The sequence below is a fragment of the Antechinus flavipes genome, chromosome 5 (assembly GCF_016432865.1).
Source record: "Antechinus flavipes isolate AdamAnt ecotype Samford, QLD, Australia chromosome 5, AdamAnt_v2, whole genome shotgun sequence".
In the NCBI taxonomy this organism is placed as follows: Eukaryota; Metazoa; Chordata; class Mammalia; order Dasyuromorphia; family Dasyuridae; genus Antechinus; species Antechinus flavipes.
The window spans coordinates 8,068,901-8,093,462 of NC_067402.1; the positions used below are offsets into that span (position 1 = coordinate 8,068,901).

The 24,562-nt window shown below is 40.8% G+C and overlaps 1 protein-coding gene across 2 annotated transcripts in view; it reads right to left on the reverse strand.

The window, feature by feature from the left end:
• Positions 1-24,562, reverse strand: part of CRPPA (CDP-L-ribitol pyrophosphorylase A) — a 229,155-nt gene that overhangs the window by 121,473 nt on the left and 83,120 nt on the right. For both annotated transcript variants that reach the window (XM_052000593.1, XM_052000592.1), the window contains exons 7-8: positions 19,517-19,606; positions 18,485-18,577 (exon numbers count right to left, since the gene is read on the reverse strand). In XM_052000593.1, coding sequence (XP_051856553.1) covers positions 18,485-18,577; positions 19,517-19,606 — 183 coding nt within the window. The remainder of the gene's footprint in view (positions 1-18,484; positions 18,578-19,516; positions 19,607-24,562) is intronic.

Genomic DNA, 24,562 nt, shown 5'->3' on the forward strand with positions numbered 1-24,562 from the left:
TTTGCAGCCACTCCTTCCATTTGCCCCCTAACCTGAGAGAACTCCATCCTGAGACCCGCTCCAAGGAATCTGGATAAGGGTCAGATGGACAAACACACACTGGGTCATACCCTATCCCAGTGATCCGGATCCTATTTCTCTTTCTCTAGACATTATTCTTCTTTCCCCACAAACCACTCACTGCTTTGCACCATCCCTTTTAACCCAGCCCCTGTAATGCCCCACTTTAACCCACCCATCCTTTCCCTTGTGCACTCTGCATTGACTGCTGCACGGGTAACAATCTTGCTTTTGTCTAAAATATTTTTTCTCCTACTCTTTACCTCTATAATTCTCATTGAGATGACATGGCCATCCTGGCCTCCCTTTCTGGCGCTGGCCAGACTTGCACTCCCTCCCCCAGCTCACTCACTGACCAAGGTGGGGGAGCTGGAGCATGGCTTGCTCCCCATTGCCTCTCCCATCAACCCTCAAGGACCTCTTTTCCCTTGAGGCTCATTCAATCCATCTCCATCTCATCAAAATTCTGGCAGCTATTGTCTACAGACCTCGGAAACATTCTCTTTTCTGTGATGCGTTTGGCACCTGGCTCAGTCTTTACTTTTCAACTCTTTCCTGCAAATTAGGAAGTGTCAAGGAGCCCAAAAATATTCCCTTAAACAACACTAACATCCCAGTTCAACTTTTCCCTTTTCCACACCTACTCCTCACTGAAATTTAGTTTCACACAGAAATGGTCATATTTGTTATAATGCAATAGCTTGGTAAGATCTCCAGTGACTGTGAAATCTGAAATCTCCTAATTCTGTATTCAAACCTGCTTCTATCTGTTACCATTCTACTTGTCCCTCTGCTTAGAAACTCTTGATGCTTCCTCCTCCTCATCACACAGTCGTTCAGCTCTTTCCTAGGTCATATGCTGTGCACTGGACCTCTTAGTGAACCAATTCAACTCTGCTCAAGTCCCTTTCCCCTCTTATCTTATTGCCATTCCCTATAAAGCCTTCGACTTGAATTATTCCCACAATTCACTGCCTTTGGCCCTATTCTCATGCTGCTAAATGATAATAGAGAAAAATTACAAAATGTTGAATGGACGCCCTACTTATTGATATTACCTAATTTCAACTAGGCCCTCATTGTCAGAAGATAAGGCTTTTACATTTCCCTGACTGACACTCTATGACACTCTTCATAACAGCTTTCCCAGACTTTTTCATCCATCCTCAAACTTTCTAGCATTTCCCTTTCCCCCATCCTCTCAGGTGAGCACTTTTCCTCGTGTTTCACTGAAAACACTGAGAGTTTCTCCCCATTTTACTGTCATCATCTCCCTTTTCAACCTTGTCTCTCCCGAAAAGTGGTTCTCTTTCTCCATATCCATAAGCGACCCTATTGCATCCCGTCTTCTCCAGTAGATGGCCCCCTCCATCATTTTCATCCTCTCACTTATCTTCAATCTTTCCTTGTCCACTGGCTCTTTCCCTACTGCCTTCAGACATGCCCAGGACTCCTCAGAAACCTTCGCTTGGTTCAGCCATTGCAGCTAACTACAACTCCGTATCTTTCCTCTCTTTCATGGGATAAACTCCTTGAGAAGGCTGTCTACCATAAGAGTCTCTATTTCCTTTCTTGCTCTCTTCTTAAAGTCTCTATTCTCAAAGTTGTGCAATCATTCATTAAAATTTCTCTCTTCAAAGTAAATAATAATATCCTAATTGTCAAAAACTAATGGCCTTTTCTCAATACTCACCATTCTTGACTTTCTGCAGTTTTTCACGTTCCTGATCACCCTCTTGCCCTTGATGCTCTCTTCATTTAGGTTTTCATGACTTTATTCCATGCTACCTATCTCACTATTCCTTTTCTATCTTCTTTATTGGATCCCCATCCAAGTCAGCCAATAAAATAATTAAAGCTGCCCTACAGGGCTCTATCTTGGATCCTTTTCTTTTCTCTCCCTATAACATCTCAATCAGCCCCCATGGATTTAATTATTATTTCTACGCAAATGATTTTGAAATCTACTTCTTGATCTCCAATTTCCTGTCTCCAGCTGTCTACTGTAAATCTTGACATAGATGTCCTGTAGATATTTTAAACTCAATACATTGCACAGTGAACTCAGTACCTTTCTTGCAAAATTTTTCTTACTTTTCCCATTTTTCTTGAGGGTTCCACCATCCACTCAATCACCCAGGCTCATCCTTGATTTTCCATATATCTCATCCCATACCATCACCCCACATTTTTTTAAATTTTTAAACATTTTTCTTTAAAATTTTGAATTCCAAATTGTATCTTTCCTTCCCTATCTTCTTCCTCCCTGACATGGTAAGCAATCAGCTATGGATTATACATGTGCAGTTATATAAAACATTTCCCTATTAGTCATTTTGTAGAAAAATACTCAAATAAAAGAAAAAAAAACAAAAGAAAGTAAAAATGTTACAGCTTCTATTTAAATACTATCAGTTTTCTTTTCTCTTCCTTTATTTCTTTTTAAAAATAATAATAGCTTTTTATTTTTCAAAAACTAATGGCCTTTTCTCAATACTCACCATTCTTGACTTTCTGCAGTTTTTCACGTTCCTGATCACCCTCTTGCCCTTGATGCTCTCTTCATTTAGGTTTTCATGACTTTATTCCATGCTACCTATCTCACTATTCCTTTTCTATCTTCTTTATTGGATCCCCATCCAAGTCAGCCAATAAAATAATTAAAGCTGCCCTACAGGGCTCTATCTTGGATCCTTTTCTTTTCTCTCCCTATAACATCTCAATCAGCCCCCATGGATTTAATTATTATTTCTACGCAAATGATTTTGAAATCTACTTCTTGATCTCCAATGTCCTGTCTCCAGCTGTCTACTGTAAATCTTGACATAGATGTCCTGTAGATATTTTAAACTCAATACATTGCACAGTGAACTCAGTACCTTTCTTGCAAAATTTTTCTTACTTTTCCCATTTTTCTTGAGGGTTCCACCATCCACTCAATCACCCAGGCTCATCCTTGATTTTCCATATATCTCATCCCATACCATCACCCCACATTTTTTTAAATTTTTAAACATTTTTCTTTAAAATTTTGAATTCCAAATTGTATCTTTCCTTCCCTATCTTCTTCCTCCCTGACATGGTAAGCAATCAGCTATGGATTATACATGTGCAGTTATATAAAACATTTCCCTATTAGTCATTTTGTAGAAAAATACTCAAATAAAAGAAAAAAAAACAAAAGAAAGTAAAAATGTTACAGCTTCTATTTAAATACTAGCAGTTTTCTTTTTCTCTTCCTTTATTTCTTTTTAAAAATAATAATGCTTTTTATTTTTCAAAATACATGCAAAGATAGTTTTCAACATTTACCCCTAAAGAACCTTGTGCTCCAACTTTTTCTCCCTCCTTCCCCACTTCCTCCCTTCCCTACACAGTAAGTAAACCAACCTAGGTTAAACATGTGCAATTCTTCTAAACATTTCCACATGAAATGCTGCACAAGAAAAATCAGATTATAAAGGGAAAAATAAGAAAGAAAACAAAAAGCAAGTAAATAACAACAAAAAAAGGTGAAAATCCACATTAAGTTCCCATAGTCCTCTCTCTGGATGGCTCTCTCCATCACAAGTCTATTGGAATTGCTCTGAATCACCTCATTATCAGTTCTTTTTGTGGAGCTGATAACATGCTTCATCATTAGTCCTTTGAGATCGTCTCGGACCATTGCATTGCTGAAAATAGCTAAGTCATTCACAATTTTTCACTGATAAATATTGCTTTTACTATATCCAATGTTCTGTTCACTTTACTATGTAGCAATTCATGTAAGTCTTTCCAGGTTTTTTTCTGCAGCCATCCTGCTTTTCATTTCTTATAGCATAATAATATCCTATTACAATCATATACCACAGCTTGTTTAGCCATTCCCCAATTGATGAACGTCCCTTTGATTCCAATCCTTTGTAACCACAAAAAAGAGCTGCTATAAATATTTTTCTACAATTAAGTCTTTTTCCCTTTCCTGGATGTCTTTGGGATAAAGCCTAGTACTCACATACTTTTAATTTTAATTTTATTGGGATTTCTTTGGTTACTTTTAGATTACACTTATTTCTGCATAGCTCTCTCCTTCCTCTTCTAGTCAGGGAGTCATCTTTTATAACAGTGATTTTAAAGAAAGAGAGAAAAAGTAATTTAGCACAACTAAACATATCAATTATGTCTAAGAATCTTCAATATTCCCTAGCTGTTGTCCCTTACTTCTTAAAAAAAGGAAGATACAGTTCCTCATCTCTTTTCCAAGATGAAGCTTGGTCATTATATTTATATAGAATTTAATAAGCTTTGTTTTATAGGTGTTGTTTCTTTATATATTGTTCTAGTCATTGTGAATATTCTTTTCCTTGTTCTGCTCTTCCTAGAAGTATTCCCATCCTGCTCTGAGTTCCTCATTTCACTGTTTCTCATGACAGAGTAACATTCCATTATATTCATGTACCACTGTCGGGTTTGGGGACAGCTAGGTGCAGGAGATAGAATGTCAGTTCTGGAGTCAGAAAACCTCATCTTTGGGAGTTCAAATCTGGCCTCAAACATTCCCTAGCTATGTGACTCTGGGGCAAGTCCCTTAACCCTGTTTGCCTCAGGTTCTTTATCTATAAAATGAGGTAAAGGAGGAATATTCCAATAACACTGCCAAATAGGGTCACGAAAAATCAGATATGACTGAAAAACAATTGAAGTATAACAACAAAACTACCCTTGGCTTAGCCATTCTCCAGTCAATAAACATCTGCTTTGTTTCTAGTTCTTTGCTACCAGAAATAAATGTTGCTATAAATCTTTTGTTATATAGGTGACCCTTCTGTCTTTGACCCTTTAGAGTACATGTCAAAGAAGCAGATCTCTGGATCAGAACATATGGGCAGTTTACTTGCTTTATTTACATAACCGCAAATTGCTTTCTGAAATAGTTGAACCAATTTACAGCTTCTAATAGCAATGTCAATATTCCTGTCTTTCCACAGTCCTTTCAACATTCTCTAATTCCGCCTTTCCTTTGCCAGTTGGGTAGATGTGAGATAAAAACTCACAGCTGTTTTAATTTACATTTCTCTTATTACTAGGGATTTAAAAGTCTCTTATATGATCTCTAACAGTTTAAAATTCTTCCTTTGAGAATTTTTGTTCATTCCCATCCTTTGGCCACCCACCTTCCACTGACGAACGATCAAATTATCCATATCCAATAAAAATTTCACAATTTCATAGTTAGCCAGAGCATTTATTAAGGACTTAATCTCTGGCCTTTGAGTGGGAAACAACCTTTGGGACTATCTCGTCTAACGCTTTAATTTTTCAGATGATGAACATGACAGCCTGAAAAGAAAAATGGCATCCCAATATCACCTTCCCATTCAGCAAGAGCTAAACCTGGAACATCAATTATCAACTTCCAGCTCTATGACCTATTTATTTACTATGTCAACTCACCTCCCAGCTAGAATTTGTTACTACTTGTTAAAAAAAATGAATAAATCATAATGTAAGCATTTCCTTGGATTGTTGTGTGAGGCGATTTTTCTGTGCAAGTATTCTTTTTCATATTTGTATTGTGATTTTTAAGAGTATATTATGTTCAAAGTTGATTTGGTTGATTAATGACTTCTAAAAGAAATTTCTATTCCACTCAAAGCTATGCCATCTGTGACAAATTTTCTGAGTTAGAAGTTGAAAGAACTCAGAGAATTTCCAGTGATTAATATAAGGCATCGATTTGCTTGGCTGACTTTTCATCTACAACATATAAATCAATCTCCTTTTTACTCTGGAAAACTGGGGGAAATAATGTTAAGAGAACACAAAATTTCTGAATTTGTATAGATAAAAACAAAATTAAAACTACAGATAAAAATTTTGCAAACTCATTTAATTCAAGGCAGTTTTTTTTTCTATATAGGAACAATGGTGTCACCTGTGAAAAATGCTGGTTTCTACATCTGAAAATGTGCTCATTACCATATAAGCAGTTACTGTGAGTTATTACTAAGGTTATCTCCAGACCATTTAAATCATATGGGTTTAACCTTAAGTCTCTAAATTTAGTTGTTGATTGTGATAATTGTATTTAAATATGACTGGTTTCCTCTATAAATCTATTTATTTCTGCATTAAACAACAAGATTATGAGAAGAATTCAGACTCCCAAAAGAGTCCAATATTGAAAAAAGATTAAGAACTCCTTGTGTCCCTGAACATTTGGATGGCATTAACTATAAAGATTTATATTCTTGGCATTAATCCAAAATTAAATATTCCTTATTCATTTCTTCATTCTCCTCCTTGTATTTTACATGCTAAATATTGCTTTCTGTTTTAACTCCTTTTGTTAAAATGAAGTTTTTAAAAGGAGAAAAAGATTCTTAAGCGGAAAGCCATGATCAAGGCATGCCAGAAAACACAAAGGATTGAGAAACGTGCCCAAGATCAGAATGGGGCCAGGAAGAAGCTGGTTGGGGCCAGATTCATAGAATTCATAAAATGCCTTTCGTCTTTTTCTCCAGCCCTTTCAGTTGGGGCAGCCACAAGAATGGAGCAAGACTTGATACCAGGAGTTCAGCAAGAAAACAGCATAAAACAATATAGAAACATATATTTCTAATCTTGTTGATTTTTTTAAATTTCACCTGAATAACAACTTACTAATAATTCAGTAATAAGATAGATATACACATTTAAAAGCTATGAAGAAAATAATAATTTCTATATTCTAAGAATAAAATTTCTATATGAATGAAAGTTAGTCCCCATTACAATGCCTCTACCATTGAACCAAAAAATCATTTTTATTTTGTCTTAATAGTCAATTTGGTTTAAAAATAGATTAGTGGTCATTGCCATTTCACACTCTTTTCCCAATGTTTCCTTCTTTTTACCTTTGATCTAAAATCCTCAAGTTTCAAAAGTAGATTACTTCTTACAATCATCCTCCTCTCTTCAGTTTCTCCCTACATTCTAGCTCCTTCCTTGCAACCTACAAATGTCTTGTTCTTGTCCTAAAAAAATCCCTCACTTGAGCCCTCCCATTTCCTTTAAAGCTTGTCTTCACTTTTTTTTTCCTTTTCTAAGCCAAACTCTGAGAAAAAGCCATTTACACTCATTGCCTCCACATCCTCTCACTTCTCAACCAACTTCAGTATGGTTTCCAAATTCACCACTCACCTGAAACAGTTTTCTTTAAAGTTATCTTTTTATTTTTATCTTTAATTGCCATATGTACTGGGCCTTTCTCAATCCTCATACTTTTTAACTTCTCTGGAGCATCTGGCATTGTTAATGACCTTCACCTGGTTCCTCGGACCCCATTGAATTTTCCCAACACTGCTCCCTCTTGATTCTTTCTTCCTCTGTCTGGTTACTCTTTCTTAGTTTCCTTTATTAGATCATCACTCCTACCAGTAGATAATCCACAGGAGTCTCTCCTAGGTCCTGCTCTCTTTCTCTCTATATTCTTTCTCTATCTTCCTAACTCCCTTAGGTTTGATTACCATTTCTACAACTGATGAAACCAGGATCAAAAAAATCGGCCTTGGGCTGACTCTGAGCTCTTCAGTTCACATTACAAACAACCTATTAGACCTTTCAATCTACATATCACATGGGCAACTCGACCTTAAACTTATTTTTAATAGCATTTTATTATTCCAAACACATATATAGTTTTCAACTTCATTTTTGTAAAATTTTGTGTTTTGAATTTTTCTCCCTCCCTTTCTCCTTCCTCCCTAAAAAGAGCAAGCAATCTAAGGATAAATATGTGTGATTCTTTTAAATATATTTTGATCTTTGTCATCCTGCACAAGAAAAAGCAGATCAAAAATGAAAGAACCATGAAAAAAAAACAAGCAAACAATAACAAAAAGGTGAAAATATTATGCTTCAATCTACATTCAACCTCCATTGTTCTCTCTCTAAGCACAGATGGCATTTTCTATCCCAGATCTATTGTAATTTCCTTGAATCACCACACTGTTGAAAAGAGCCAAGTCCACTTAAGTTAATCATCACAAAATCTTATTATTATGTATGATGTTCTCTTGTTCTGCTCACTTCCCTCAGCATCAAACACACAGAATTACTTTATTTTACATTTATCTAATTGTTAGTGATTTGGAGCTTTTTTTTCATATAGCCACTGATATTTCTTTCATTGAAACCTACCTATTCATTTGCTTAGACCCTTTTTCAATTATTTGTTTAAATGTAAATCAGTTTCTTATATATCATGAAAAAAGATCTTTATCTGAGAAACTCAGTAAAAAGATTTTTCATCAATTGATTGCTTCTTTTTAAAAATTTAAATTTATCGGATTTGTTTTTGCAAAACATTTTTTTTTTATTTTATATAATGAAATTTATCTATTTTGTCTCCTATGAGCTTCTCTACTCTTTTCTGGTCATGAACTTTTCTGTCTAGAGATCTAATACATTTTATATACATATCAAAGCAAATTAATCTATTAGCCTTCTGTTTGACAAACACAAAAATTTAAATAAATGGCATAAGGACTCACTATTTGATGAAAACTGTTGTGAAAAACTGGAAAGAAATGTGGAAGAAGTTAGAGTTGGACAAACATCTCACAGCTTGTGCCAAGATAAACTTCAAATGAATCAGAGACCTAAATTTATCTTTTTACACATCATGTTTGTGTGCATTGATGTTTGCTTGCTGCCTCTTTTATTAGACAAGGGCTTTTCTAGGAGCAGGGGCTGTCGTCTACCTTTCTGTGTATCCCCAGAACTCAGGACAGTGCCCCATACAAAGTGGGTGCTTCTTATTCAAGTTGATGGGGATTGACACAAAAGGTTACAACCCCAAAATATTAGAGAACCATCTTCCCTTTCAATCACATAGTTCCCTGAAAACATCCCGTGCTCCTGTTCTATTCGGGAGTCCCTCGTTTGTTAAAGGCTCCAGCTTGTTCACACACCTCAGATGCTTTTCCCTTGCCCTCTATAAGATATTCATTTCTAGTTGTTCAGATACTGATATTTGCATAAACTTGCATTAAAAAAAAAAGAAGATAGATCTGGGGCAGCTAGGGTGGCACAGTGGATAAAGCACTAATCTGGGAGTCAGTCCAAATCCAATCTCAGACACTTAAGAGCTGTGAGATCTTAGGCAAGTCATTAAACCCTGACTATCTTACAAAAAAGAAAGAAAAGAAAAGAAAAGAAAAGAAAAGAAAAGAAAAGAAAAGAAAGAAAAGAAAAGAAAAGAAAAGAAAAGAAAAGAAAAGAAAAGAAAAGAAAAAAGAAAAGAAAGAAGAAAAGAAAAGAAAAGAAAAGAAAAGAAAAGAAAGAAGAAAGAAAAGAAAAGAAAAGAAAAGAAAAGAAAAGAAAAGAAAAGAAAAGAAAAGAAAAGAAAAGAAAAGAAAAGAAAAGAAAAGAAAGAAAGAAAAACTGTATCTCAAGGAAAAACCTGAGGTCATTAAAAGAGTCTCACAACTTCCTGGAGACAATCTAGCCTTCTCTTCTTTAATTCTAGATCCAGATCAATATCTAGTCGTAATCACTAAATATGTACATTTATTATATGTATATTTATATGGATGAACATATGTTTATGGATTATGGATACATATGCATATATATGTATATGTCTATATGGATGGATGTCTTCTACATAGATGGATAGATGTTTATGGATTATGGATATAATGATACATTTGTAGATATGTATGGATATGTATGGATTTATGTGTGTGTATATATATGTATGGCTGTATGTGCATGTATGTGTGTATGGGTATATATGTGTATGTATACGTGTGGATATATATGAATATGTATATATACATATATATGTATATACAAGCTCTAAAGCTTTTCTCCCTCCATGTATAATATGATAGGATCCGCAAACATCTTGTACCCACTTGGTACTTCCTGGGGGGATGTCCATTTAAGTGGTCACAGATCTCTGCCAGGAGGCTCTGCAAAGTATTGGGACGATAAAGAAAAAGCAACCTTGTCACTGTCCTCGAGGAACATATACAGAGCAAAGAATAAAGTCTGAATTCAAGTAAAGGGTCCCAAAGAAAATTTAAAAAGAAAGAAATCATACTGCAAGGGTGGAAGTGGGGAGCACAGGACATCCAGGGGTGCTGCACAATGGAGGGGAAAGTCCCCTGAAAGGCAGCACAAAGGAACAAGGGCACCGTAGGCACGGACTATGGAAGGAACACAAATGGCGACCGATCAACAAAAATCATGGCTGAAGCAGAGAGAGCTTTCTTATTGCTGAAGAATATTCCCAGTTTGCAAGTCTGAGAAATCCCTGAAACATAGCACCTCGGCATCCTGCTCTTTATAATAAATGTGGCCTGCAGGCACTAGAATGATCTGCCACCATGTTTAAAGGATTAAGCTCCTTAATCGTAAAATACAATTTCATAACTTACATATAAAAAGAAACATCACTGAATAATTTTTAAATGCATCTAAGACTCAAACCACCTGCCATTATTAGCCCTGCTCTTTTAAAGTGATTCTTTGCAGGGATAAAATGGTAATTGGCAATAGTGTTTTCCCTAAAAAATTCACAGTGCAAGGGCTGCTTCTGCTAGGGGCTGTAACAATGAGTCAAAAGGATTGATGCCGCATTCTAATACTCTGGGCTTTGGGGAAATGGAAAATTACTCACTAATATCAGAACAGAAGAAGCAGAAAGAGTGCAATTTCTCCGGGATGCCATTTTTTAGGAAGATATCGATAAAAGAAAGTACAAAGGACAGCAATCAAGATGGTAGAGGGGCTTGATTTTGACCCTGCCACCTGAAAATCAGCTGATGGAGTCGAGGAACTTTATCTTAGAGAAGAAAAGACTGAGGGAGGACCTGAGAGTGATTTTCAAGTATCTGAAGAGCTGCTCTATGAAAAAAGGACCAGACTAATCTCTACTTTTTTCCAGAGGAAGATTCAGAAGTGAGGAGTGGAAGTTATTGAGAAGTAAACTAAAGCTTAATAGAAATACAAACTTGCTAATTAACCAAACAATTATTAAGCAACTACTTTATGTCAGACACTCAGAGATCTATCCAGCCATAGAAAGGGCTGTGTTGGGAGGGATACCAAGCAGAGGCAGGATGGCCATTATTGAGTAGGTTATAAAGAAGGTTCTTTAACCATTCATAATCTATTTTGTTTTAAAAGTTTATAAATATATTTGAACTAATGACAACCTGCTTAGTCATGGAGCAGTCAATCAAGGAGCTTTTATTAAGCACCTTCTGTGCACAGAAACAAAAAAATTAATACTTCTGGCACCAAGAAGTTTATATTTAGTAAGGAACCACCAGCACATAAGTAAATGCAATCTATGTCTCAAGTACACACAAGTTAATTGTGGAGATGCGCTAGCATTTGGGTCGGGATAATCTTGGTGACATTTGACCTGAGCTTTGAAAAAATCTCAGGTGTTTAGGAAGCAGTGCATTCTGGATACTGGGGAAACCAGGACAAAATCATGGAGATACTAGATAAGAGAATGTGGGATGTGAGGGAGACCAAGAAAACCAGGTTGGCTGAACTATATAGAGGGCACATGGACTTAGTTTTAATTGCTCTTGGTAAAACTTGCCTCACCAGCTAAGACATGTTTGCTTAGTTGCACCGACGATGTCAAGTCCTCATTAGAAAGATCCATCCCTAAATTCTGCAAAGTTGATGCTTGAAAACGGCTTGTCAATGTCTCTCCTCCCTGATATCAATCAGTTGTTCTTCCAAACTAATGGGAAGGCGCTGGCTTTTTATATTTTCAACAAAAGGATTAAAACTTCATTGAAGTTCTTCAGAACATTTTTAAAGTTTCGAAAATTAGATTTCCAAATTTAAATCCATGGGTACGCCTTTAATCACTTACATAATATTCAACAACAAAAGTTCAGTTTTTAAATGTCTTGCTAGGGATGATTGCTTCACACGATCACTATCTAATAGTTCTAGACCCAGTGCATACAAAGGACCAGATTTAACACTGACAATGTCATCCTATATCTCTTCCACCCTTCGTAGGTAAACTTCTCCAGTATGTCCCTGCACATTCTCTCCTCTTCCTTTCCTCTCGGCCCCTGAAAGTCCATCCTTGGACCTCATCATTCCACCGTAACTGCCCTCTCCAGTTAGCCATGACCTCTTAGCTGCTTTTTCTCACTCCTCAATTTCTCTGCAGCCTTTGAGGCTGTGGCCACTCTCTCTTCCTGGATACTTATCCTCTCCCTCCTGGCTCTCCTCCCCTCTCTCTGACAGCTCCTTCTCTGTCTCCTTTGCTGGATCCTCCTCCACAGCATGTCCTACTAATCATAGGTGTCCCTCGGGGTTCTGTCCAGGGCTATTTTCTCTTTTCCATCTATACGACTTCTCTTGGCGATCTTATTATCTCCCATGGATTTAATGACCATCTCCTCTCCTGCCTCAATCTCTCTGCTGATATCCAATCTCCTATCTCTAAGTGCCTTTCAGGACTCTCAGATTGGATTTCAGTAGACGCCTTAAACTCAACATGTCCCAAACTGCATCATTTTCTTTCCTTCTAAACCCCAGCCACCTCCTAACTTTCCCATTAAAGTAGAAAACACTGCTATTCCCTCAAGTCCACATGCTCACAATCTAGCTCATCTCATGGTCTCTCATCCCCTACATCCAAGCAATTGCCAAGGCCTGTTCCTCCGCCACACCCCTCAAATGCACTCTCCTTCCCCTCCCCTGACAAAACCCCCATCCTAAGCAGGCTCTCATCACCATGTCGCCATTGTGGTAATGACTGCTGGTGGGTCTGCCTGCCTCAAGTCTCTTCCCGTTCCAGACCATCCTCCTTTTAGCTACAAATGGATTTTACTAAAATTTCAGATCTGACCACATCATCCCCCCTACTTAGTAAACTCCAGGGCTCTATTGCCTGCAGGAGCAAATACAAAATATTCTATCTAGTATTCCAAGCCTCTATAACGTACCACTCCTGTTTCCAGTTGTCAACCCCACGTTCCTGGTCTCCTGGAGCTCTGTGAGCCAGAGCATCCATCTCTCAGTTCAGGCCACTGTAACTATCTGTCCCCCAGACCTAGACACTCTTCCTCCTCTGCTCTGACCACTGATCTCTCTGGCTTCTTCTAAGACTTAAGTAAAAGCTTATACTCTAGAGGAAGCCCTCCCCAGCCCCATTAATTGCAGAGTCTTCCCTTTGTTAATGATTCCTTATAGTTTGCTTTGCCTATATTTGTTCACATGTTGTCTCCCCCATTAGACTGGGAGCTCCTTGAGGACAGGGATCTCTTTTGCCTTTTTCTCTACCCCCGTGGCTTAACATTGTGCCTAGAACATAGTAGGTGCTTTAAAATGTTTATTTATTCATGAAAATTCATATTTCAAATGATATTTCTGTGATGTTGTATTCTTATGAAACTTTGCTCAGAACCGACTAGATCATCATTGGCTTTTTTCATGGTGTTGCTGACAAAGAGCTTGGCCCGGGAGTAGAAGAAGTGTGGAATCCATCACATAGTGATTTATTTTTGCTTTTGCATTATTAGCATTATCTTGAGTCCATTGTTTCCTGGTGGAATCACTGAATCCATTTATCCCTTTTTAAAGACTACTTTAGTTAAAAACTAGGTAACATAATCTGGAAATAAACCTAACTGGGAACTTACAAATTCCAAAATCCCAACACAATGAAAGAAACATATGGGGCAAACATGGCACTATCAATTCCTCCACATTGCACAGCTCATTCTTTCCTCAGGGCACCTCATGTACTGCACACATGACCATCTGGTTTACGGACAGTATCAAGCAATATGTTCAATATTAATAAAGCACATTTATTTTTTAAATAAAAAATAGTTCAAGTTGAAGTTCTTCTATTTTCTTCCTACATCCCTAATGAATCATTTCGCATCCCAGGCTTACCCCCCCTCGCCCCCAGTGGAAGGCACTAGCAAAGAAAAGCAGAAAATTCTTACAAATAACCATTTAAACAATTGTTATTATCATCATCCTTGTTTTGATATTATTGTTATTATTATTCATGACTATTGTTTTATCAAGAAAGTCACCTCAAGATCTGGTTTCGAGTCCTCCCAAGAAACATACTATCTGTGTGACTCTGAGCAAACTACTTAACTTTTCAGTGCCCCAGGTAACTCTGCCCCTAAACTGCCGTCTCCATAGGCAAAGGGAGTTTTCTCACTTAAGACTTCTCTCTATAAATTAATCAGAGATCTACTGCAAAAACCAAATAAATAACATTAAAGAATCGTTAAGACAGCTGGTGTTTATATCAGTACTTTTGATGTTCACAAATTACCTACATTGTCTCGATGGAAACTCAGAGTTCCGTAAAGCAGATAATATAAACAAAATCCACATCACTTTATAAATGAGGAAACAAACTCGTAAAGATGAAATATCCTGCCCAAGATCACTCAACAGCTTGGAAGAATTACAGGCAAGACTGGAACCCACCTTCTTTGGAATCCAACATGGCATCCTTGGATCAAACTTGTCAACAGCTAGTAATAGTTTAGATGAATTAGAAAAGAAATTATTTTAGAAGCCATAAACTCCCTGTGCAGATAACATGTTTTATTTAGGCAGAAAAGCATTTAGTCTTCTATCCCAAGCACTGACAGAACCGTTGCATGAATATCAAGGTTTGGGTCTTTGTTTTCAAAGGCTAACTTGATTCCAAAGACAAACCAGAAAAGCAGTGGTGGCTACAAGTAAACTCTAATTTCATTCAAAGAAGGGAATGGGTAAAACTCCTAATCCATGGCTGTCATAAATGTTTCCCAGAAGAAAAATCATTTCAACTGACAGCAGTAATCTTCTGAAAAATAAGTCTAAAGCTCAGAGCTCCAGAGCCCTCTGCGGGCCACGGAATGACCACTCATGTTGGCGCCAAGAATAATACCTCAATCAGGGATCCCTTGGGTCTTACCCGTAAAAGAAACTGTAGCTTATACATATAACTCTCAGTCTGTGTGCTCATAAAAGACATATAAACAGTCAGTTCTTTTCACTCCACACCCTAGGTAAGAATTATTTTATCAACCCATATCTTTCAACTCAAAATGAATTCTTGCTATGACCTCAGATACAAAGAATTTGGAATCATTTAATGGTTACTTATACTGTTAATTTAGCCAGGAAATGCCAAGGGCTTTTCCCCCTCCTAAAAACAAATTTAAAAAAATATATAGGAGGAAGGGTGACCTTCCAGACACTGATGGGTTATTATTTGTTTCTTTTTCATTCATACTTTCAAATCACACGCTATTTGGGCAGTTCCTAAAGAGAGAAGTTGATCTAAACCACCTAAAAGGGACCCAACAAAGGGAGCCTAAATATCTGCCCAGATGTGTGTGTGTGTGTATACATGTGTGTAAGTACATAGATAGATAGATATACGTGTGTAAGTATATATATATATATATATATATATATATATATATATATATATTTACATACAGAGAGAGAGGCAGAGAGAAACAGAAACAAAAAGATGAAGAGAGAAAGAGACAGAGAGAGACAGATACAGAGCCACAGAGAGACAAAGAGAGGTAGGGGGAAAGAGAAAGACAGAGACAGAGAAAGCAATAAAGAGACAGAGAGACAGAGAGAAAAAGAAAAGCAGAGGGACAAAGAGAGACAGAGAGGGAGACACACAGAAAAAGAGAAAGACAGAAAGGCAGACTTACAGGTTACCTTCCCCCCAAGGAAACGAGGGATCCCTGCCTCTGTCCTTCATTCTTCTTGAAACATTCACAAAGTCACAAAGGGAACATGGGACAAATATTTCTTAAGCACCCAATAAAAAACGGGGGCTGGGCTAGGCTTGGGAGACAAAAAGGCAGAGAAGGAAAACAAATCCATGATTTGAGACCAAGCATTTCAGCTCCCTGAGATTTTTACGAGACTTTGAACAAGTTTCGTAGTCATGGATGGTAGACTGAGGAGGGTTGGGAGGGCTGGGGAGGACGGCCAGCAAGGAAAAGACAGCATCTCCTAAGAAGCAGGCCTGAGCTCCAGCCTCCGCTCTGAGCCCCCACACTCCCCACGGCCCCAAACAGAACATGGGCACTTGTGAGCCTCCGCACCCGCCACGGCCCAGCCACCTCTCCATCTCCATACTGCGGCCTTCCCTCGGCGGCTCCTCAGCCCAGCCAGACTTCGGGGAAGGGGGGGGGGGCGGCGGGGGGCTGGTTCCTCTGGGCCAGGGACAAGGGGCAGCTATTTGTGGACCTCCCCCCTCATCTCCAGACCAGAGGCTGCTGGGAGAAAGGAGCGAGTCTGGCTCTGTCCAGGCAGCTCCCTCACGGAGCCGGTGTGAGAGAGGCCGGGGGAGGAAAAGTCACCATCCTCCGGCCAAGTGGTCAGGTTGGCCCCCAGCCCGTGGCCCATCCACAGAGACGGTCTGGCCCACGGGACCTACCAGGGCGGAGCCTGTTAGCCAAGACTTCAAGAGCGGCTTCATCTCCCATCACAACAAGCCCCAGGGAAGGACCTGGGGGCCCCACACTTAGGAAGTGCCGAGGACAATGGGCTCAAGCCAGCAATAAGCACTTATTAACTGCCAGCTGTATGTCAGGAATTGTCCTAGGTAGGCTATGAAGATAAAGACATAAATGAACAGGGGATGCCCTCAAGGAACTTCCATTATATCAAGAGGGACAACATGGCAGCACGATGGGTAGAGTGATGGAGTAAGAAAGATAAATATATATTTACCAACTGTGTGACCCCAGGTGTATCAATTAAATCTATCTTAGCCTCAGTCTTCTGATCTGTAAAATGGTGATATTAATAGTAACCACCTCCCTATTATTACTGTGAGAATTAAATGGACTAACATACGTTGAGAGCTTCCCAAATATTAATGTTAGCTATTATTGTTAATGTTAGCTATTATTATCTATCTGTATGGGTATATCCAATGTAACTACAAAGTCATTTGGAGGTGAAGGTGCTAGCAGCAAGGGAGAATCGAAAGGCCATCCCCTACGGAGAACAGCTCAACCAATGAGCAATACCTTGGGGTAAATGAGAGAAAAAAAGAAAGAAAAAAGGAAGAAAGGAAGGGAGAAAAGGAGGGAGAAAGGGAGAAAGGAAGGGAGAAAGGGAGGGAGGAAGGGAGGAAGAAAGGGAGGAAGAGAGAGAGAAAGGGAGGGAGAAAGGGAGGGAGGAAGAAAGGAAGGGAGAGATGAAGGAAGGAAGGAAGGGAGAGAGAAAGGGAGGAAGGGAGAGAGAAAAGGAGGGAGGGAGGGAGGGAGGAAGAAAGGAAGGGAGAGAGGAAGGAAGGAAGGGAGGAAGGGAGGAAGGAGGGAGGAAGGGAGGAAGAGAGAGAGAAAGGGAGGGAGAGAGGGAGGGAGAAGAAAGGAAGGGAGAGAGGAAGGAAGGAAGGAAGGGAGGAAGGAAGGAGGGAGGAAGAAAAAGGAAAGGAAGGAGGGAGAAAGAAACAGTCCCTACTTTCAAAGAGCTTATATTCTTTTGGGAGAAATAACAATCCACACCCAACATCCAGCTTGGGCCAGGATGCATGGACTGGGAAGCTCCCTCAGAGGAAACTGGCATTTACAAGACAGACCTTATTTCAAGGAGAAAGAGGGGATCCCGGACAACCCCACATTCCACTCTCCTGGTCAGCCATGGCCCCGCCGACCGGCCCTCAGCGCAGCCTGATCTGGACACGGCAGGAAGCAGCAAAGGCCACAGGTTTTCCCATCAAACCCTGGTCACGAGCTGGCCACGGACGCGGGTTAGGCCAGACGGCACCTGGTGACCGGTCGGCAGCTCCCGCTCTCCTCCCCACTCTGTCCCCTTGCACAGATTTCTCCCTGAGCCATTTTCTCCCGTGTAGAATGGGGGAGCCGAGCCAGACGAGCTCCCGGGTCTCCCAGAGCTCCGCATTCTGAGCCGGCGCGAAGCCCCTGTTAACAAAGCTTCCTTTGCTTGTGCTCTTTCCCAACTTTTCATCCAGATTTATGCCCTGATGGAAGCCGGCTGTGGAGGCAGCGTGCTAGCTCCGGCCCGTCTGCACGGTGCCAAACAGCTGGGCAAGAGGCGAGGAGGATGTGGGGGAGGGGGCATCCCTGTGATCTCCTCTCTTAATTAGCCAGCTGTTTGACTGAAGTGACCTTTCTAGTGAGAGCCAGCCCGGAGCCAGCTTGAACTGAACCTCTTCTTGCACCATTAACGGTACAAATTGCTAAAGTGACAAACCATTACAAATACAAAGAGATATGGAGCCTGAGGGTTAGAGAAGAGAGGGAGGGAGGGAGCGCCGCTGTGGGGTGAGGGTCTTTTATTTCTTGGAGTCCTGCGAGCCGTCCCTGCCCCTCCAAAGGGCCGCACTGGCAAACCCTGGACTCCGAGGGAACCAGACTCCTTCCGACTGGGGGGGGGGGGGCACGACACCTACCGAGACAACAGCAATCGGATAGAAAGGGGAAGGGGCTGCGCTTGCAAGCCCAGCCAGCAGCTGCCGGGGAGGCTGAAAATCGGAGTTCTTCGTCTAAAGGAAAGAAAAAAGGCACAGCCTTAGATGACCCAAGGAAGTTAATTGTGGCGTTCAATCAAAAGGAGCAATATTTAATGTGACCTTTGGGAAACTGTCCTGAGGGATTAGCCAGGTGAATTAAGAATCAGGAACACATATGATGCACTTGTTACCCAACCACACGGACCAATGGGTCTCTCAACACTCAGACATGACTCAAAGCAATATCTGAAGAAATTGCTTCAGAAATGGGGGGGAGGGGGTGTTGTGAATACACTAGCCGCCCTTTCCTCAAGAGACAAAGCAAACCCCAAAGCCAGGAAGGAACCGATTGGAAGGGGAGAATTTGTGCCCAGAGCCTTCTTCTCACTCTTCTCTTTCCAGTATATGTGCGTAGGGAGATATAATATGGATGTAGAACATGATATTTATTACGTATGCAGACATACACATAGAAAAATAGAATGGGAAAGACAGAAGGACATGGGGGGGTGGATGGATGGGTGACTGGCTGGCTGGCAGGCTAGGTGGATGGACAGACGGATGGGTGGACGGGGGGATGGATGGACAGACGGATGGATGGATGGATGGGGGGATGGAGGGATGGATGGACGGACAGATGGGTAGATGGATGGACGGACGGATGGATGGATGGGGGGATGGGAAGCTGGATGAATGGATGGGTGGGTGGGTGGCTGGCTGGCTGGCTGGTGGGCTGGGTGGATGGATGGATGGACGGATGGGGGGATGAGCGGATGGATGGACAGATGGATGGATGGATGGATGGATGGGGGGATGGATGGACAGATGGATGGATGGATGGATGGGGGGATGGATGGACAGATGGATGGATGGATGGATGGATGGGTGGATGCATGGGTGGATGGACGGATAGCTCTCATTCTGTTTTTCCAGATAAGCATGTGTTTTGAATCTCTTGCGTTCGGTACTTACATTTATGCAAACAAAATTATAGCAGTCTCCTAGGATGATTTTCTGGAGATCTTGGCCATTTGGACACAGGGTTACAGATGTGCCTTGAACCTGTTTAAGGAAAATATGGATTTTTAAGGCCACACATAAAGAACGTGCACAGAGGTCACGGGTGGAGCCTTTCCCTATGAGATACCCAGATCATCCGTTATCCCGCTCTCAGAGATGATCTCCTCACTGACAGAGAACAGTGACTGGGCTTTGACCTTGGAGCTGGGCTTTCCCCCAGAAAGCATCCCAGCCCAGGTTTCTGACCCTGGTGGATTGGAGCCAGTCAAGATGCCTCAATTCTTCCTCCTCTTCTAGACACAACTTTATGGCTCCTCAAGGAGCAAAGGAAGCTCGGAACCTCAAAAATTCCAGGAGGCATCCTTGAAAGCTGGGGGGCAGGGCAGAGAAGGGGCAAAGGTGAAGGGAGACTTCTTGGCTTTGTTCTGCTCATTTACACTAAGGGATTTCGGCTTGGCTCAGGATTGATTATTGGTGTGTGTCTAAATCATGAAGGAAGCACAAAGCTTTCTCTTACACAGACAGGAACCCGAGGAGCTCCCAGTGAGTGCCAGAGGTGGACCAGCTCATGAGGAAGGGAAAACAGCATCAGAAAAGGGAGTTGGGGGACAACTGTGGCTGAGGGTGTAAGAGATGCTTGAAAAGACACACAGGGTTGGCAGAAGCTTTCACCCCATCCCCCACCTTTCTCCTCCTCTTGCTCTTCCATGGGATCAGCAGCTAGGATGGGAATTCTGGGGAAACCTTCCCCCAAGTGCCCCCCAACCCACACATACACACCTAGCGTTCCTCCCACAGCAGCACCTTCCCGGGCAGAGCTAACCGCCCCACCCTCCTCCTCAGGGGGATGAAGCAATAGATATGAGCCTGGCACAGAGTGAGAAGCCAGCTGCTGGAAGCCTCTGCTTCCTCCTCTCTGCACACTTTCTCCTCCATCGCTCCAATCGCCTCTCACCAAGCTCGCCATCCCAAGGGCCAACTCCAGCGGCCTTTTCTTAGTCTGCTTCTTGCTTGACTTTTCTGTTATACAATATGGCTGCTCACTCAGGGCTGCTCCTGGACAGCCTCTGCTAGCTTTCCTCCCTCTCTCACAGATTCATCCCTGTTCCCCTCCCAGCTTTCCTGCCTCTCTCACAGATTCATCCCCGTTCCCCTCCCAGCTTTCCTGCCCTCCTTCATAGCTCCATCCCTGTTCCCCTCCCAGCTTTCCTCCCTCTCTCACAGATTCATCCCTGTTCCCCTCCCAGCTTTCCTCCTCTCTCACAGATTCATCCTGTTCCCCTCCCAGCTTTCCTCCCTCTCTCACAGATTCATCCCTGTTCCCCTCCCAGCTTTCCTCCCTCTCTCACAGATTCATCCCTGTTCCCCTCCCAGCTTTCCTCCCTCTCACAGATTCATTCGTTCCCCTCCCAGCTTTCCTGCCTCTCTCACAGATTCATCCCCGTTCCCCTCCCAGCTTTCCTGCCCTCCTTCATAGCTCCATCCTCGTTCCCCTCCCAGCTTTCCTCCCTCTCACAGATTCATTCGTCCCCCTCCCAGCTTTCCTCCTCTCTCACAGATTCATCCCCGTTCCCCTCCCAGCTTTCCTGCCCTCCTTCATAGCTCCATCCCCGTTCCCCTCCTAGCTTCCCCCCTTCCAACTTCTTAATGTCTGTCTATGGCCAACTACCTTGGCTCAAAGCCCTGGGGCCTTTTTCAATTAACCTTCCACCCTCACATCCCCTTGCCCCTCATCGTCAATGAGCTGAGGATGGGATGCTACAGCATGCAGGATCCTACCTGGAAAGCCAAAGCACTTGGAATCAGGTCCCACCTTGAATGCTTACAGCCCGTATGACATATGGAAAGTCACTCACCTCTTTGGGCCCCATGTCTAAAAGGAGGGAGCTGGACTAGACAGAGTCTGAAGTCCTCTCCAGCACTAGAGCTGGGATCCCGAGACCATCATTCTGCCTCCACAGCCTCCCTCACATTCGCCTCACCGTACCCCACCACCGAAAGGCTTCCCAAGCTACCTTCTGTGTTCATTGATTCAGTATGAATGCAGCTAAACCCAAATTATTTACCTCACGCTGTCTCCCACAGAGCAGAACATGAACTCTCCCTTTTCCACGCTTGGGAAGAAAGATTCACAATTTGCTTAAACGAATCAATGTCTTCCTTGACAAGTTAAATAAGCAAAGTGCAAATCGGAGAAATGGCAAGTGTTTCTTGGGTCATGCTTGAGTGTGGAAACCTGAGGAATGGCAATCTGCAGTAACCACACCCCAGCGGCCCCCCAAAAATCCCTAAGTCAGAACAGCTCGTTCTCCGAATAAACTGGTGCAGACGGCGCTTAAACAAAATCTACAATGAACATTAAACAAAATCTACAATGAACGTTAAATGAAAACTACAATAAACGTTAAACAAAAACTACAATGAACATTAAATGAAAACTACAATAAATGTTAAACAAAAACTACAATAAACCTTAAACAAAACCTACAATGAATATTAAACAAAAACTACAATAAACATTAAACAAAATCTACAATAAACATTAAACGAAATCTACAATAAACATTAAACAAAATCTACAATAAACTTAAACAAAATCTACAATAAACAAACAAAATCTACAATAAATGTTCTATATTTGTCAGAAAATTAAAGAAAGGCCCAAAACAGCCTCTGACCAGTCAAATGCTCTCTCCAGAACCAGCCTGGCCCTGACTCATTCCACACATCCAATCATCAAGGTTTGTCAGTCCTATTTTCACATCTCTCCCATCTATCCCTTGTTCAAGCTTCTGTCCCTTTGCCTGGACTCCAGGAATATCTTACCTGGCTTTCCTACTTCCAGCCCCTCCCTTCTCAATCCATCCTCCAAATACCTGCCAAAGCAATTCCTCCAAAGCACCAGGCCAGAAACAGAAACTCTGTAGTCCTGCCACTTCCCAAGCTGCACTTGTTCCCTGCAAACCACCCCGAGAACAGAATCCAGCTTCCTGTTTGCCCTTACTCTTGTACCAGCTTAACCTAGAACAGCAATCCACCTTCATCGAAGCAATAGCAATGCTTTTTTTCTATAACCTAAAAGATCTGTTAAGTTCCCTGTTGGATTCTTAGCCAGATTCTCAGAATCCAAATTTCTATACAGGGTAAAAGCTTTGAAGTCTGTAAGGGAAAGGAGGTCCGAGTGGGTGGGATTGGATATGGATTCTCCCACCTGTTCTCTGGGATATGTTTTGGTCTGTACAATCATAATCTGTTCCCCAACATAAAAAAACTTTGGATAACCAGCATCCTTTTCCATATTAAAGAAATATTCCCAAATCTTTAGGAATCTCTGCTGCACATATTGGAGAAGGAAATGGCAAACCACTCTAGTATCTTTGTCAAGAAAACTCCAAACAGAGTCCCTAAGAGCTGGACGTGACTGAAAGGTAGGAACAACAAAAAGATGCGCATATCTGAAAGTCTCCAGATGGGAAGCTAGAGCTCTTCACAGGAATTGTAAATGATGTGTCTGACTTTCCATTTCAACACAAAATGCCAAAACTTGAGGCTCTGATCTCTTATTGTCTTCTACACCTAAACTGAATTAATTAACTCCAGACTTTTAAGGCTTCAATGACGCCTGTCTTGCTTGAGCGGAAACATCAGAATTTGACCTTAAAGCTCAACAAGAAACATTTATGATCTCTTCTTTTTAATTTTTAATTTGCAAGATTCTCACGTCCCCCTGGGTGTTTGTTTAGGTCAGGCTAAAATGGCCAGCAAAGGGGAGAGCATAACTAAATGCAGACAACCTGGTTATTCATTCCATAACACACATCCATCCCCGTCTTCCTATGAACTTGTCTCCTCCCTTCTTTCTTCTCCTAGAACCCCTGAAGGTAGAACCCATAATGAGGCATCTTACTGTGCATAAAAATCTTAATGAAGAATTATTTCTTGCATAAATACCACAATTAACCAAGAAAAATCCTAACCCTAGTAGTGAGCTATTTTTAAATGCCGTATCTGTCTCTGCATGCCCAACCAAAATATTGCTATTGCAGACTTTCAAAATCTGCACGTAAAACAAATTTAAATGTTTACATTTATGTAGGTTACTCAGAGAGCTTATACACAAAAGGGAAAGTAATTTTTCAAATCAGTCAACTTTTCCAAGAAGGTTTGACCATTAATAATATAATGCTAATGAGTCAACTAATTAATATGTGCAATCACAATTAATTTGTCAATAATAGAAACTGAGATCAAATTACATTTAGGAAAAATAATTATGAAGAAAAATCAAACGTTCAAAAACATTCAAAGAGCTGCAATTATTTTATTTGAATTGGAAAAATTCAAAATATTCCTCCTCCCAAAGGAAAATCTTTGAATTTGTGTGTTGTCTAAGGACTTGTTTCAAGATGATTCAACTATGAAAATATAACTAGAAACTTTAAGAAAAAATTCAATAGTCACTCATCAAATATATTTTTCAGAACATTCAGAGAGAACTGAATGGAGGCTCCTTGAAGGCAGGAACTATTTCAGTTTCACAGTGAGATTTCTATCTTGATGCTTAATAAGTGCTGGTTGAACTGATTTGAAATTGGCCCATGGTTTGTAATTGACATTTATCGATCAACAAGTATTAGGTTCTTACCAGGCACTGGGCTCTCTGCTGGATCTTAGGGGACACGAAGCCCCAAAAAATGAGTTAAAATTCTAATAAGGAGAAGTATGGATAAAAATAGAGAGAATATAAAATCTAAAGATAATAAATTCAAATATAGGCCAAATATAGGTTAAATGCAAAATAGTTTAAAAGAGAGGATACTAGCAGTTGGAGAGGGGGGAATTAGTCAAATATTTAAATGAATGAAAAAAAAAAAAAACAATCATTAGACACCTACAATTTTCCCCTTACTGTGCTTAGCCCTACAGGTGAAGATAAAAGGTGATATACTCTCTGTCCCCAAGGTACTTATGACCTAATAGAAGGAGACAACTGAATTT